The 17646-nt window shown below is 45.8% G+C and overlaps 1 protein-coding gene across 1 annotated transcript in view; it reads left to right on the top strand.

The window, feature by feature from the left end:
• Window positions 1–1813: 1813 nt before the first annotated feature.
• The window catches only part of ENDOD1 (endonuclease domain containing 1), a 34728-nt gene continuing 18895 nt past the window's right edge, over window positions 1814–17646 (top strand). The window contains exon 1 of the mRNA XM_090265836.1: window positions 1814–2230. Coding sequence (XP_090121962.1) covers window positions 1931–2230 — 300 coding nt within the window. The 5' untranslated portion in view covers window positions 1814–1930. The remainder of the gene's footprint in view (window positions 2231–17646) is intronic.

Here is a 17646-nt window from a genome sequence, read left to right as displayed (position 1 = left end):
ATTGAAGCCTGTACGGAATTTGTTCTTAAGCTCCAAAGTATGTTCTCCTGACAATCCGTCTCCTACTTTGTAGGCTCACATTACAGATTTGCTGCAATTTAGAGGAAACCAGACAGACCTGGTTCACATCTGGCTCAGGACTCACTGGCTATGTGCCATCTTTTTTTTTTTTTATTTGTTTTTCTTATTGTTATTCTGTTACAGTTATCCCATTTTCCCCCTAATGTTCTCCACTGTTCCCATCCCCCTCCCCCCTCTCCCACAGTCAATCCCCACACCCTGTTGTTCATGTCCATGGGTCATTTATACTAGTTCCTTTGGCTATGCCATCTTAGGCAAACATCAGAATACTTTTGTTCTCAGTTCCCCATGTGACACACTGGGGGAATAAGATTAAATAAGCTGTAAGTAAGGGCACCTGGCCCTGAGTAGGTGCTCGGGCTCTACCATTGTTTGAGCTGCCATCACTCACCTGGATTATTGCAAATATTCTTCTTCATTCATTCTTGACCACTCTATTCTGCCCATTTCTGCACAGAGAGCAAAAGTGATTGCAGCACTACTGTTGAAAGATGAAAATCCTCAATATAATTTATAATATTTCTTTCCAAACTGTAGGCCATGAGCTATTAGTGGGTCACAGAAACAATTTTGTGGGTCACCACTGGCATTTTAAAAAAGTGGTATAAAATAGAATAATATAGAAATATGAGGTTGCACTGCCAATCATGAGCATAAGTATTATTACATGACTTGTTTTCTCATTGTGGGTCCGATTAAAAATGTTTGAAGGCCTCTGACCTATGATAACCTGAATGATACAACCCTGCCTCTTTCTTTAGCCTTATTTCTCACAATCTCCTCTTAGTTATCTGCTCTAGACCCACAACATCCTTCCTTAAATTCCGCCAACACATGCTGTTTTACACTTTGCCCAGTTAATGTTATCTGCTCAGTCTAGGCTCAGACTTCAATTCTCACAGATCCCGGTGGGGGTCAGGTACTCACAGATCCATGGTCAGTGTTTAATTATTCCTCTAATAGCGTGATTCTGTGATTAATGACCAGCTTCCCCACTAGGCTGTCGTCCTCAGGACCGCAGGAACCCTGTCAGACTAGCACATAGGCATTCCGCAGGATGAATGAAGCAATGAATCACCCAACTTATCAGCAGTGATGTGGACTAGTCTCCTTGTTGCCTTGGTACTGGTTTTGTTTCTAAGCCTCGCACCAGTTAAACCACAAGGGCTTTACTGTCTGCCTAAATTAGGCACTTCCTCTAACAGGATTCCTTAACTTGGGTCTCCCGGCTTCTGATCTACTAAGATACATCCAAGTTGTGTTCCTGTGCAGGCAGCTGAGCATTTCATGGGGAAGAGACTAATTTTAATCGGATTTTAGAGGGGTTCTCTGCCCACCTGCTCCAAAGAGACACAGTTATTGGAGCATTTCACACCGCCCCTTTGCATCCCCCAAGGCTCCCTGCGGCGACGGCTCCCGAGGCTTCTTGGTGCCCCGCCCAAGGGACCTCCCTTCCCAGCCCCTCCGGTCACGCTGACCCACTCAGATCTTCCACTCTTCAGAGCGCACGTTCCTGCAGACTGCGAAGTCAAGGACGAGCGGCGGCAGGTGCCCCGCGTCTCTGAGCCCGGGGGCAGCCCCGGGAAACGTTGTCCTCATCCCCGAGTCCCGGCCTCTGGCCTCCGCAGCCACCATCTTCGGGGTGGGAGGGTGAGAGGGAGGCGCGGCCTGGGAACGCGGACCCGCCCCCGCCGCCGGGGCCGCCCAGCCGGCCCCGTCGCGCGCTCGCCCAGCCGCGCTGTGCTGCGCCTGGGTTCCCACTTCCCCTCCAGCCCCGCTCGCGGCCTCGCGCTCCCCGCCCGGCCCACAGAGCCCGCGCAGCGGCCGCCCAGCGCTCGCAGAGGCCGACATGGGGCCCGCGCGCTGGCTCGCGCTGGGCAGCCTCTTCGCCCTGAGCGCGCTGCTGGAAGGCCGGCTCGTGGGCGAGGAGGACGCCGGCTTCGGCGAGTGTGACCGGTTCTTCTACGCCGAGACCCCGCCAGTGGGGCTGATGGCCGAGGGCCACGTGAAGATCTGTCAGCGCTCCGAGGGCACCGAGCACTTCGCCACCCTGTACAGCACTCGGGACCGCATCCCCGTGTACTCGGCGTTCCGCGCCCCGCGCCCCGCTCCCGCCGGCGCGGAGCAGCGCTGGTTGGTGGAGCCGCAGGTAAGCGAGGTGTTTCCCCAGCCCCGGAGCTTGGCTGGCCTCCAGGGGCGCCTTGCAGGCTCGGTGAGGATGGGGAAAAGCAGCCCCTACGCACTCCGTGTGCCAGGGTCAGAAAACCCGGGTTTCGGATCCACTCCACTGCGCCCCGGTAGTTACACAGCCTGTCTCGCCCCTCTCTGTGCTACCGCAGAAGCTCTAAGATCTTCGAGCCTACGCTTAAGCCTCAGGGGCTGGGGGCTTCGCAGTGGGAGGTGGCTCTGCCTACATTTCGGTGAAGACATGTAGTATCTCATTCATTTCTTGAATAGTGAGGAACGTGAGACCAAGACCCCTGAGACCTTTCAGATTAGTGAGAAGCCTAGGCTTGGGAGCTCACAGGCCTTGGCGCAGGTCATTGTCACAATTTTTAGGGAGTGGATGGGCATTTTCATGCCCATTTTGCAAGCAGGAGATCAAGGCTGTGGGGGGGGGGGGGCGGGAGACTTGAGGAAGGGAAGACCACCCCGTCGGTAAGCTAGACAAAGTCTTTGGATAGAAGAAGTTCGCTGCCCTTTCTACTAGGAAAAAGCTTCCCTTCTGCAGAGGCTGCCTGAGCCTGAAAACCCATCCCTTAAGTACACAACATCAAGTAAATTCCATCTGACGTTGTGTTGAGTTAGGGCAATAAAATAAAGGTATAGATTTTAAGAAATGTTATAAATAACAGAAACATAGTTATAAATAACATAGAAACATTGACTGTCTCCAGTTAATGCAAAGGAAAACCAGTTTTTCTTGACTCTCTGTGTCTGTATTATCCGACCAGTTGGAAATCATGCCACCTATCAGGGTGTTCTGTCTTGTTGGTGCGGGTAACCAAACATGACGTAACACATGCTGCCCCACCTTAGCTCAGCCAGCCTCCCCTTTGGCCGGTTCTCCGCCTCTCACCAGCCTCCCACCTGCCTCTGCACCTGCCCCAGCTGCCAAAGCCACCCTCGCTGCCGGAGGAGCTGACGCATTCAGCCTGCCCATTCATGATAGCCACAGCTGTGCAGGACCACCTGGGTGACCAGGAGACCTGCTTGCAGGTGCATCATTCAGAACACTGGGGTGTAATCTCTGTAATTTCATTCAGATATTTCTAGCTCTGAGAGATTGGCCAGATCTCAACCAATATGCACCTCAGTCTCCTTACCTTCACCTCCATTCCACCTTCCTCTCCTGCTGATGTCAGTACCTATGAGATCAGGCGTGTGCACAAGTCTTTGTGAATTGTGCACACTTAAGGCATATATTATCTATAATTATTTTGCCCCCAGCTGCACCCCCACACCTCTCTTCGTTTCCTCTGATTAATTTTTTATCATGATTGTGGGCCTGTGAAGAAAATAGATGATCTAGTCTATTCTCCTTGAGGATCTCATGCATGCCTTGGGAAGGCAGAACATACATGTGAGGAAAACATGAGAATGCATACTAAACAAATTTCAGTTAAATTCAGAACACATTTAGTAATCACCTACGGTGTGCCAGGCACTTAGAGAACCAGCAGAATAGATTGTAGTTCCTGCACTCAAAGGCGTCCTGGTCTGCAGGTGAAGCACGCTGGGTGGAGAGGTGACATAGATTAGTTCTTCCACCGACTAGCTGTAAACTTGGAGATAATAACAGGGTGGTTCTGAGGATTAAATGAGTTACCATATACAATGTTCCTGAGAGGTGCCTGGCATCTGAGTACTAGGTTATTATGATATAAGCAAAACCCCATCATTTAATAAAGGTAAACAAAGTCCTATTAGATTTAATCTGTCTTGAAGGTGATAGAGGAAAGCCTTAGGGTCAGGATGACATTTGTGCTGTGCATGGAAGGATGAAGCAGAGTTCAGAAGGGGGAGGAGGAGGAAGGCATTCCAAGTGGAGGGAATAACATAAGTGAGAAATGCAGATTCAGGGATTAGTGATTAGTGTGGGGAGTGGGTGGGGCAGCCAAACTAAAGTGAGTAGATTACCGCCTACTCACGTGTTCAGAATGAAGGGGAATGATGGAAGGGAGGGGTCAGGTGTGAAGGAGTAGTCAAGGATCACTTAGGGAGGCAGGAGTTATTGAAGGAGTCACAAAAGAGCACAATTCGGTGGAGATGAGGTGGACAGAACCTCACCCAAGCCTGGGCTTCTGGGGGTGGGGGCAGGGAATGAGGAATAGGACTAAGGAGATAAAAGAGGTTGGGGAAGAGAGGGGGGATAGTTCCAAATGGTAGCTCTAGAGGTGAGACGTACAGTGGTTTGGGAAAGTACAGGAGCCAGAGTTCTTAGCTGGGGAGGTCCCAGTGGTCCCAGTGACTGATGCTTCCCCCTGCAAGGGGGGCTTGTGTCCTCCTGCCCCCCTTCCTTCTACTACAATGCCAGGTGAAGCTAGCCAGGGGCCAGAGGCTTTTAGGAGGGAGGGCGAGAAGCTGCAGCATGGGGTGCAGGCTGGCTGTGGAGCCCACTGCAGCCAACCTGACCGTGCTGCGCCAGCTCCCGCCGGGTCCCAGCCTGCCTCACTGCCGAGGCCCCGCTGCAGAAAGATGCCCAGGGCTCAGGGTGGCCTTCTGCCTGCTTCAAAGCTCTTCGTAATACTGAGTCACCTTGTACCCACATCACCTTTTAATGAGGTCAGCATTACAGAGAGGCTGAGCAGACGGGAGGAAGAGGCCGGAGACTGAAGGAGCTTTGGGCTTGCCTTTGGCAATGAGTAGGCCTGGGATGCGTTGGCCCTGGGTCTCTCAGAGCCCAACTAATTTTCATGGCTGTCCTGCAGTTTCTCTTTGAAAAAAAAAAAAAGAACTAAATGGAAGAATATAAAAAATGACTCACTCTTGTGCTTAAAACCTTTAATGTTGGCTGCCCCACACCTACAGACAAAGTTCATCCTGTAGAATACAGTTTACAAGGCCCCCATGCCCTGTCCAGCCCCATTCCCACAGGTTAGCTGCTAGCATTTTCCAGCTGCCATGAGTGCCTCTCATAAACCATCCTGTTTGTGGCATTTGTTTCTTTGCTCATGCTGATTCCTTTTGCCCCAGATGCCCTTTCTATACAGCCTGCACCCCGCCCTCACTGCTGCCTCTCCTGCGCCACCCTTCACAACTGCCCACATGTCACCTCTTTCAGAAGGAATTGCCCACGTGAGTTAGGCTCACCTCTCAGTGATCCTATAATTTCTCTCTTTTTGCATTTATCACATTGCTTTATAATTCCCTGCTTATGTGTCTGTCTCCTTGACGAGAGCCCCTGAGGACTGCATCTCACTCATGCTCATATTCCAGGTGCCTAGGATGTAGGAAGCGCTCAATACGGATTGAATAACATAATTTGATATTAAAGGCAAATCAGGCAAAGGGTGAGATGTTCAGCTTGAGTGTGCTTGGTGGGGAGCTTTCTGCTTCAGAAGCTCTCCCTGTAGCTGGCCAGCAGCCACTGTTACAGACATATTTCATGTGCAGACCTGGCCTTGCTCTAAGTCTGCCCCCAGATGAGCTGGGTCTCTGCTCTGGATAACAGCTCTGTAGTGTCAGACACAGGACCCCATGACTGCCAGTGTTGGAGGAATTTAAATGAGATCTTATGAGGAACAGAATGAGAACTGTAAAAGGAAGCAGAGAGCCCTGGCCAGGTAGCTCCATGGGCTAGAGTGTTGTCCCAATGCACTATGGTTGTGGGTTCGATCCCTGGTCAGGGCACATACAAGAACCAACCAATAAATGCATACATAAGTGGAACAACAAATGTCTCTCTCTCTTTCCCTACCTCTCTCAAATCAGTTTAAAAATAAATAAATAAAGGAGGCAGGAAAAACAGAGCTGTCTTAAGTTCTATGTGGAATGTGGTCACTTTTAAATTGAGAATGGGGAGAAGGCAGAGAGAGAGAGAGAGATGAGAAAATGTGCTCCCACTGGCATGATGAAAGTGGTGCAGAGGTCTTCAGTCAAGACTCCAGATACCTGAGAACTGGGCTCTCGTTTAGTACAGGGAGCCTCAAACCATTTAGCTTTTCTCCTTTTCCATTTAATGAAAGAATTTATGGATGAAGTGCCAGTGATGCCTTTTCCAAAGTATGCTGGAAACCAACATATATAAGACCCTATCCCTTTATAAACATGAATACTGGGAGGATCTGGTTTTATATTCAGCTCACAGTTATTTAATCTTACAAAAATACTGTGAGGTAGATATTATTCTCTTCATTGTAGAGATGAAGAAACTGGCTCAGAGAGTTTAATTGATGGGCCCAAGGGCACACAGCTTAAGTCTGAACTCATGACTCTTTGCTCCTAGTCTGTGCTCCTTCCATACACCATGGAGATTCTCTGACCTCACAGGAGATCCACTACATTAATGGTGGTAGGAATTTAATTCTCATCTTTTATATGGGAATTTTAATTTCTACTGCATTTCTCTTTCTCAACAGTTGTATTATTGGATTGGCCAAAAAGTTAGTTTTTTTCCTTAAGACGGCTCTAGTAGTGTTTAGTTGTCTTTAACTTCATTGGAAACAGTTTTGTTAGATTATATTGTGACAGCTGTCATATCAGCATGCATTTAAAAAACTTACCAAAATTGGTGAATTTTTGTGTAGTCATTTTAATATTGAAGATAGAAGAAAATATATACCATTTTGGCACATTATACTTTATTATTTCAAGAAAGGTAAAAACACAACTGAAATACAAAAAAACGATTTGTGCAATGTATGGAGAAGACACTATGACTGATCAAACACGTCAAAAGTGGTTTGCAAAGTTTCATACTGGAGATTTCTTGCTGGACAATGATGCTTCACAGTCAGGTAGACCAGTTGAAGTTGATAGTGATCAAATTGAGACATTGAGAACAATCCATGTTATACCATGCGAGAGATAGCCGATGTACTCAAAACATCCAAATCAATGAAGTTATTGGTGAAAATGAAAGATGTCTTTTATTTTATGGAAAAAAACTAAACAGACTTTTTGGCCAACCCAATACAAGCGAGAGCACATATTTAGCCACATAAATGTTGCTCAAAATATCAGTGGCTCTGCAGTGAAGGGGATATTTTGGTTAACCACAAAGGCACTTTCCTAAAGGGCCCAGTGACGTCACATTTCAAATTTTAGTAAATGCATGTGAACAGTTGTCACAACTTAGAACCTTAAATTCTTGATCTTTAATTCTTGATCTAATGGCTTCTTGCTTACACACCCTGAAACTGTTAGACACACTGTCTAATTTATTCTAATGTAAGTCCTCTTCCCATTCTATCAGAGAACAAATATAAAAAAGACATCATATGGTTACATTTCTGAGTAAGGGATGCAGCAAATAGGGCAATTCTGATTCTTACTTCCTAGCTAAGAGACTCGAATTCAGATCCCTTCTCTGCCACTTACAGGCTACATGACCTTAAATTCTTTCAGTCCTATTTTTCCGATATGTTCATTAAAGGTATAACAAGTGTTAATTTCATAAAGTGATAGTGACAAATAAGATAACACATGTAATCATGTAGCATAGTACCTGGAATATGGTAAGGTCTTAGCAAATACTCCTGTGTATACTTCATTAAGGTCTTACTCTGATTAAGTGTTAGACATACACAAGTGCACACACATGCACATGTGGAATGTTGGAATAGATAGGGGACTCCTACAGTTCTATAAATCTCTCCTAAGACGTGAAATATCAATCTTTGCATCTTCTCAAATGCAGGGCGTATGTCCCATGTTCATAAATAGGTGCTCAGAAAGTACATGGTGGGAGGTTGAGTGAATGGAAGATCAAATGGATGGATTTAGGTAACTAAAAAAAACAAAACAGGTGCCAGAAATACCTCCACCCTCCCTGTCCTGATCAACCAAGAGTTATGTTGTCACAAAACAAACACTGAGCAATTACATTCCAGGCTATTGTGCTGAGCCTGGCTAAGGCTGGAAAGCACCTGACTCCAGGGGATGGTTCCAAAGTCAGTTGCTCAGTTTCTTCTTTACTGGAGTGCAAAGAGCAAGAACAGGAGTCATGTAGGTTGTTCTTCATTGCATTTTTCTCCTTTACTGGCTTTTTATTTATCTCTGAATTCAGTGTTTCCATTTGACTTGTGGTCATTCTCAGGAGCAAGTTAAGATACTTGCCCTCTATTGGCAGAACATTTTAGGGACATTTTGTCCTTAAACAGTCCAGTGGTAACAGATCTGTGCACCATTCTTTCAGTTTAGACTTAAATGTGGACAGTCCAGGAAAGGAATTGTTGTTTATGGATCCCTTACTATGTGCAAAGATCTTCACAAATTGACTGATTTGTGCAACTCCAGGTATTATGATCCATGGTTGTTGTTTTTGTTTTTGCATGTTTTATTGATTATGCTGTTACAGTTGTCCCAATTTCTTTTCCCTTTGCTCCTGTCCACCCAGCAACTGCACCCCCCAGCGGTCTCACCATCCTTAGTCCATGTCCATGGGTCATGCATATAAGTTCTTCTCTACATCTCCCTGTCCATTCCCCACCCTCCTACTACGCTTCTTAATTCCTGCACCATTTCCCTCCTTCTCCCCCCTTCACCCTCCCAGCTGACACGCCTCCATATGTTCCCCATACCTATGATTCTGTTATGATCCATGTTTTATAGTTTAGGAAACCAAGGGTCACAGTGATTACGTAACTTACCCAAGGTCACACAGCTGCTAGGTGGCAAAGCCTGGACTGAAGCTTATGGCTGCCCATCTCCAATGCTTTTAGCCCTCTTTCTCTCTGTCATTCTGTCTTCCAATGATAACATCAGCGTTTTTCTCTCCAGATTCCAAATCGACTGACTAGATGTGTTCCTTTATTTTTATTTTGCTGAAGCAGTTCAGTTCTTTGGATGATTTATGGCTTTGCTTCTAACACACTATATTGAAAATTCCACCTTCAGATTGTCATTAGCTCAGTTATTAGCTTATGGTGATTGAATGGTGCTTTCCTTGAGAAATAAAGATTTTATGCTTTGGGTTTCAGATTTCTCATCCTTTTACACTGTCAGCCCAACAAGTGAAAATTTGAGAAAATAAATCCTCTCACTTGCCAGTAATGTTCACTTCCAGTGAGCTGATCTTACTCCTAGAATTAGCGTTAATTCAAGAATGTTTGACCCTTCAAGGCGCATGTCATGTCTTCCAGTTGGTCACATACCCTTGTGTTCCATAGAACTTGACATCTACGGCATCAATAATGCATTGCCTGCTGATAAATCTGCATGGCCACTGAAAGGAAGAAGAAATAAAGAAGAAACCGATTCACAGGGTGAACCAGAAATAGAAGCATCATTTAGTATTCCAGCCCTGCTTTTATTGACCCAGCGTCTGATGGAAGTGTAGCTCAGTCAAAAGGCTCTAACTGAGGGTATTTAATATTTTAATGAAAACTGAAAATAAGGGTACATTTTATTTGTAGAGTGAACAGATGGCTGTAATAGTATTTAAAAATATAAATTAAATTGTATTTTCCCAAATTGCATGTACACCTTAATTTTAAAAATATCATCTTGAGTTTTGACTGACTTTCAGTTGACCAGAATACTTAATGCTTTAACAAAGCACTGGGTCCTCTGTTGATTAATTCATCAACAAATATTTATTTCAGCACCTGCTCTGTGTCAGGCACTGTTCTAGGTCCTTGGGATAGAGCAGTGAGTCAAACAAACAAAATACCTACTCTCATGGAGCTTAGTATCTAATAGAGGACACAGATGATAAAATAAATAAAAGACATAGCTATTAAATAGTAAAAAGTACTAAGGAGAAAAATAATACAAGGTAGAAGGATATGAATTATCAGGGGAGAGGTTGAGTCATCAGGGGAGAGGTTAAGTTTTAAAAGGGCTTCTAGGGAAGACATCACTGAGGAGGTGACTGTGTACAGATCTGAAGGAAGTGACAAAGCCAGTCATGCAGGTATCTGGGGGAAGATTGTTCCGCAGAGGGAAGAGAAAGTGCAAAGGCCCTGAGGCATTAGTGTTCCCCCATGTTTGAAGAAGAGGCCAACGTGGTTAGAGAAGGATAAATGAGAGTAGCAGGAGATGAGGTCAGACAGGTGGGGCAGGAGATGACAATCATTTAAGGCCTTCTGGACTATTTGTAGGAAATTTGGCTTTTATTCCACGTGAGACAGGAAGCCATTGTACTGGCTCTGAGCAGAGAGTTTTGATATGACTTACCTTTTTTATTTTTATTTTTTTGGTATCCAGAATGTGTTTAATGGGATGGTTTCCACTCATCTTGATTCAGGTGCGTTTAGTGCCGCTTCCTTCAGAAGGAGCAGCCTCTGGAAGCCTTGCTTATCCTCCTGTGGGCTGACAGAGGACACGGGAGCAGCCAGCACCCAAAACTGCTGCCTATGCACGGCCAATGACAGTGATGATTTTACAGCATCACCGGCATTCCACATCCATGAAGTAGGAGCTGGGGCTCTGCACTGAGAGATCCTCAGTGAGAGGCGTGTTGTCGCTGCTGGAAAGCTGACTTACATTTCATAGCATCATTTTGGTTGCCACATTGAGAACAGATTATGGATTCAAGGACAGAAGTAGAGAGGCCAGGTAGAAGATTTCAGTAATGTGGTCAGAGACAACGGTGGCTTGGACAGGGTAGTGGCAGTCTGGTTCTGGGTGTATTTTGAAGAAAGAGCCAAGAGACTTTGGGGTGAGAGAGCGGAAGGAGTCACAGATGACTCCAGAGACTTTGGCCAGCACACCTGGGAGAAGGCACTGCCGTGACCGACGTGAGGACACCGGAGGGGAAGCTGGTGTGAGACGTGCTGAGGGTGAGGAGCCTTCGGGTTTTCCGTGGGTCTAGAGCTCACTGAGCACTTACCACATACTGGGCATGCTTCCAGCCTTTTTTTTTTCCTCTCATGTAACCTCAGTCCTCACAACAACCATAGGAAATAGATGTTAGTATTATCCTCCTTAGAAGAGGGAGCTGAGGCATGGAGAGGTTAAATTATTCCATGTTCATGGACATAGGAAGTGGTAGAACTGGGGTTGGAACGTGAGCTATCTGGCAATAGAGAGCACACGAAACTGCCTCTGTTAACAAACCTGTTAATGCATTGGGAGGACTCCTATATGACTCTCCTGAATGAAGTTTCTCTTTTGAAAGGTCACACATTCATTTACTAGGACTTTATAGAGCAGAGCCTGTTTCCAGCCCCACAGGTTCACGCCAGCACATGTCAGATGCTCACAGCCTCAGGTGTTCTGGTCTCAGGTGCACCTCCGTGCTGCACCGGGCTGAGGGTGCTGTTGCCCCCTTTTGCAATTTTGCTCTGTTCTCATCTGTGGTGAGCACTTCCTATGGTCATTATGCTAACGGACATCCTCCATAAAGCAGCAGATTGCAGTGGAGGGGAATGAATCATCTCAGAAGCCTGTCAGGCAGTAAGTATTGTCCCGCAGTGAGTGTGGCAGGAATAAGGGAGCTGTCTTGCATCTGTGGGGGTGTGGAGCTGCGGCTGCCAGAGGTGGGTCGGGTACAGTACCTGAGCCTGAGGTGAGCCCAGCTCCTGACCAGATGCCAGTTGCCTGAGGGGAAGGGGTACAGGCAAGCGACGCCCTCCAGAAATCCATCTCTGGAGCAGAAGTAGAGGATCCACTCATCCACCCTTCATCCTCATCAATTCAGGACTCCCTTCCATGCACCCAGCCTGTTTCCCCAGGGAAGTAAAGCCAGGTGAACCCAGCACGTTCTGAAACTTAACCCAGTAATGCAATGAGCCCTGCTTTGGGAACAGAAGAGGACCTTTGCTCCAATGCAGAACGTCTGACCTCCTTGAAAGTGTAGAAATTCCCTATTCCTTTAAGACTGGTAGTAAGCTGAAGTCCTGTCCCTGTGCAGGTTCTGATGTTTGTCCTCATATTCTGGATTATCTGGCTTCCACCCAGCATGGTAAATGAGCCTTCGCTATGTGTTTGGAAGATGGCAGTGTTGGTTTCAGAAAATTATCTTAGTATTTATAACTAAGGGAAGAAGTTGATCCATACATATCCCGTCAGTCTGTTGATTCAATTGACCAAGACACATGATTGAACAGGGGCCATGTAAGGAAATGGCCACTATTTGTGTTTCTGAAAGATTAGGAATCCACCGTAGCCTCATGGGGATACATGGGGAAAGGAGAGCTGAGTTTATGAACCATAAAAGGTCTTTTCTCATTCTTGACTATATTGTATCTGGACCTTGGTACCCATGATAACATCAGACGACTACACGGCCGAGTGGTCCCTTTGGGATGGTTGATGAGCTTGCTTCTGCTGCTCAGCTGGACAGACTTCACCCCTGCAGTCCCCACCATCTGCACCCTGAGCTCCCAGCTCCCATCATCTTCGTCCAGGCCTCTGCCGAACAGCTTCCTGCCCGGTTAACCCCTGCCTTCCTCCACTCTGAAGCCAGAAAAATCCTCTCAAAACGTTAATTCCATCATGTCTCCAGCAGTCTCACTGGAGACCTTTCAGGACTCCCCGTTTTTCTTCAGATAAAAATAAGCCCTTATCAGGGTCACCAGAGCGCTGCACGGTCTGTCCCCCATCCCTTCCCAGCCTTATCTGGTGCCACAGACCTTGCCAGGTCTTTACTGCTAACCACTTTGGCTTATATCTAGGTTTTTAAAAAATTTTTTAAATTTTCGTCAAGTTTTCACTGTATGAAATATGAATTCTGTCAGTGACATATACATACTTACATCAACTTTTCTGAGGTCAAAGTTGTGGCTAAATTCACTTTCAAATTCCCAGTTCCAAGCAACTGTGCCAGGTCTGGACCTTGACAACCTTTCTTCCCAGTGAGATGCATCTACTATAGCAACTGGTGCTAATGCCATCATAGTATTTATCCCACTGTCTGGGTGATGTAAAAGCATACATCATTAATGAGCATCTCTTGTTTTTCTTTTATTGGCATTAGGGCTTACACCTAGTATTAATGCTGCTCCCTGTTTCATCATTTTGGGTTCAAATCCACCTCTGGAATAGCCACCACTGAAGGCAGATTTTGGTAGACAGAAAAACTTGTTTGACTTGAGGCTCCATATGCTTCATGGCTTGCAAAACACAGTGGCCTGCAAATCCTGCAGCAGCAATGTCTGTCCAGTCGTTACTTCTGTACTGGCCATGGTTCCTGCTCAGCTCCCCTGCCTCTACCCAGAGCGCAGTTCACCCCAGCCTGCAGTCTGCAGCCACCAGCTCCATGCCTCTACCAGAAAGCAAGGTGGCCATCATGAGCAGGGACAAAGCATCCAGACACAGGTGCCCTAGAAAACACAGCAGGGGCAGCTGCCATCTAGGCTGGAATACTTTTTTTTTCCAAATTAAAAGAAATTTACACTTTTCTTCCATCATAGGGCCTTTGTACCTGCCATTTTGTTTGTTTTAAGATTTTATTTATTATTTATTTTTAGAGAGAGGGAGAGAAACATCGATGTATAGTTGCCCCTGGTGCCCCCCCCCCCCCAACTGGGTTCTGGCCCACAACCCAGGCATGTGCCCAGACTGGGAATTGAACTGGCGACCCTTTGGTTCCCAGGCCAGTGCTCAATCCACTGAGCCACACCAGCCAGGGCTATTTGTTTTGTTTTATTGTCTTCCATGGTATTCCCAACTAGGTCAACTGCCCAGGTACTCTCTAGGAGCAGCAAACATCTTTCTGTGCTAGTGTGTTGCAGTTATACATTTATTTGCATGACCAATTGAGTGCTACCTAACTGGACTATAAAGCCCATGAGGGCAGGGACCAGGGCTGTTGTTGCTACTCACTGAATCCTTATTATCTAACACAGGGGCCAATAAACTTTTTCTCTGAAGGGCCACATAGTAAGTATTTTAGGCTTTGCAGGCCATGTAGTCTCTGTTGCAGCTATTCAACTGGGCTGTTTGAGCACAAAAACAGCCACAGACAATACATAAATGAGTATGGCTGTGTTCCAAGGGAACTTTATTTATGAAAGCAGGTGCTGGGCTGGATTTGGCTCACAGGCTGTAGTTTGCCAACCCCTGGTCTTGCAGAATGCTGTCACTTAGTAAGTGATTAATAATGTTGACTGGTGAGCACTCAGCAAATATGGATTGAACAGGGACAGTAAAATGTGAAGGCTGTATCATCCTACTCCTACTATGGCACGGCAGCCCTAGATCTATACCTATATTTTTCAACTAACTTTTTTTAATGTGGTTGTGGTTGTCATTATTTATAATATTTAGGGTTTTTTTGAATTATACAAGTAATGTATGCTTATGATAAAAATTTTTGAGCATTTTGGAAGTATATAAAGAAAAAGATCTCACTTCTCATGATAATAAATCTTTACAGCTCGTGTGTGTGTGTGTTTTCGCATTCTGCAAGTTTCCGTCATTCAGAGATACATGTATGTTTGCATGCCCTTTGTTCTAGTCAGTCAGTCTCAGCACACTCTTGGACTCTGTGAAGCCACATATAACAGCCTCAAACAACTGTCACACCAAAGGATGGGAGGGCGAGGGGCTGTTTTGATGATTATAGCAACTTATTTCACTTAGAAATAAAGAGACCTAGGGATTTCAAATGCAAAGTCCAGTTCATCACATTTTTCTTTCAAGTTCATATCATGTATTATAACTCATGGATGGCTTGAAGTGGTCCTGCCTTCTTTGCCCTTCCCATGTTCCTGAGCAGAGATGTCCTTTTCCTCTTATGGAAACAGAGGCCTAGGGAGTCACTGTCTGACCAGTCACAAGGTCAGTGGCAGAGCTGACAGATTGCCTCATTTCTAATCTGGTGTTCTATTTCTAATTCTTTTTTTTTTTTTTTAACTGGTTAGAGAGAAAAAAATATATATCAACTTGTTAAACTTATTTATGCATTCTTTGGCTGCTTCCAGTATGTGCCCTGACGGGGATCAAACCAGCAACCTTGGAGTATCAGGATGGTGCTCTAACCAACGAAGCTACCTGGCTGGGACTTCTAATTCTAATTCTAAACCCTACTGCCCTACTTCAAGTTTAGAGGAACTTGGAGAACTACATTCCAAAAACACAAGAGAAAAAGGCAAAGAAATGGAAATGATTTTGCCTGAGGGCAGACTTAACTAGTTTTAAATGGTATTTATTACACAACATGGAGCCTTAAATGCTGTTTCTTTTGTGCTTAAAATAAGAGGATATAAACTTTTACATTCAGGGAGGGTTTAGGTTGGATGCATATAAACCATTTCCTGACAGTTATTAAGCTGTGGAAAAGGCTCTAAGGATTGTCAAGTTCCCTTCTCAAATTATCTTTATAATGATGGATAATTTTTGCCTCTTGCCTTTGGAGAAAGGTTATCTCTTATAGCGGTAATTCTATGTGGAGAGAGGCTAGGAGCCTTTCCCAGTTTTCAGATGAAGGTGAGTGCCTAATTGAGGTGACAGTGGTGACTTTCAGGCTGCAGTTCTGTGCCTAGGTAGCTCATTGACCAGGCTTATTACTGTTGTTGCTTTTGCTGCTGTCAGTTTTGGGTACCATTCTGTTCCTCTAGTCGAGCCACAGGCCAGTGCCCATGTGTTTCATCCCATTCATTTACATAGTAAATGTGGTCACAGGCAATCAGAGACAAGAGTTTATCTTAAATTTGTTCTCTATCAATGAGTTTGGGGTTTTAAGAGGGAGGCAGGTAGGCAGGGAATTACAGGGACCTTCAGTGACGGAAACAAGCTGACCTTGTTTATTATCTATTCGTTCATTTATTCATTCCTGGTCAGCAGGTCTAGAATTTTAGCGTAGCAAAAGAGGAATAGTCAGACACCCAGCTGCTGATTGATACTTTTATTAGTATTGTCATTATCATCATCAGCAAAACCATTTCTTGAGTTCCCAGGACTAAACCAAGAACTAGAGTCTAAGACATGGGCCTGGAACAAGATCTGGTCCCTACCTGTAGGTGTTTTGTTACTTAGTCAGGAAGGCAGATCATGACCAAGAAATGCTTTACTTAACTCTCTTCCTCGCTAGACTACTGGCCCTAAGGAGCAAAGACTGAGAAACGGAGTGGTTAAGAAAATGGGTTTCACAGAGAGACAAAATTGGGTTGCACCCCAACCCTGTCATTTACCAGCTGTGTGACCTTGAAAATGTTACTGACTCTCATGAAACTCAGTTCCCCATCTATGGCACAGGGCTAATGAATTGTCCCTATCCCACAGAGGAGTTAGAAAGATCCAGCATGACAGTGTGTGCACAAGGCACTCTGCATTGTGTCTGTGAATGAATAAGTAACCTTTGTTTCTCAGAGTATGCCTGCCATGGAGACCATCAGGATGAGGGTTACCATGTATTATGGCTGAAATGGTTCCTTGGTCCATGCTGGGAATGGGAGAGGTCAGACTCCCAAGGTGGCCAAACAGGAGAAGAAGACAGGCCAGGCCAGGCCAAGTGACAGATGCAGTACAACTGGTGCTTTGTCAATATCGTGGTCACCTTTAGCAAAAAAAGGGAAGCCCCAATGCCAACTGTGAAGTCCTTTGTTATACTGGCTTTCTCTAATAAAGCCACTTAGCCCTGTCAAAACAAAACAAAAACCCACATCCCTGCCCCATTGCCACCTTACCTATGAGTTCACTTGCTTCTGCAGTATCCTCTGTGTTACTTTGTCCGTTCTCTGTTAAAGAATTTGTAAGAGGTTCCACCTCTCTGTCCCATGGGGTGCCCCTCTGATCTATTCCTAGACTTCTTGGACCAAGGCAGCCTTGTATATTCATTTGTTCCTGAGATTTAATCCAGGTGTCTAGAAGCTTCCATGCCTAAAAGGTCCCTGCCCTGATTCCCACAGGAGGCTTACTGAGTTCTCCTAAGAATAGGACTCCTGACGTTTCAGGCTTGTTGGTGCGTGAATCATAAGCTTTCCCAAGCTGGTTCGGGTGAAGGGCAGGGCTGTTATGTGAGATCACTGGTGGAGGCCCAGGCACAGGAACAGAGATTCACAAAGGCCTTAAGGAACCGGAGCTGGGAAACTTCTACAGGCCAAATGGTCCCACCTAGACTTCTGCGTCTTTCTCCCACCCCGTCTTCCATCTGCTTTCCCACGGGTCTGTCTGGCCGCCAAGCCTGAACTGCATCTAGCAACTTGCACACTGACTGTTGTCAGTCACCGAGTTTCTTGGATAGGAAACCCAAGAGAGTCATGTGGTTGGTTTTTGGCCAGTTTGGCTGTCCCTTGGTTGTGACTGGCAAGGCAAGGAGGTGCGCAGGAGGGGGTCATGCAGTAACAAATACTGCTCTTTCAGAGATAGTGTCAGAAGTACTTAGTTAAGTCAAAAGTGAAAGTTGACTGTGGCACATTGATTGACGAGGGCTGGTACACCTGGTAGTTGACTGGGAGAGCCCAGAGTGGACAGCCAGACCAGATACTTGAGGGACCCTTGCTACTCAGTAGAACC

Source organism: Furipterus horrens, unplaced genomic scaffold (genome assembly GCF_987537825.1).
Source record: "Furipterus horrens unplaced genomic scaffold, mFurHor1.1.pri manual_scaffold_2, whole genome shotgun sequence".
Taxonomy (NCBI): Eukaryota; Metazoa; Chordata; class Mammalia; order Chiroptera; family Furipteridae; genus Furipterus; species Furipterus horrens.
Note: the sequence above shows the minus strand (reverse complement) of the source record. Positions and strands in the feature narration are given on the sequence as shown.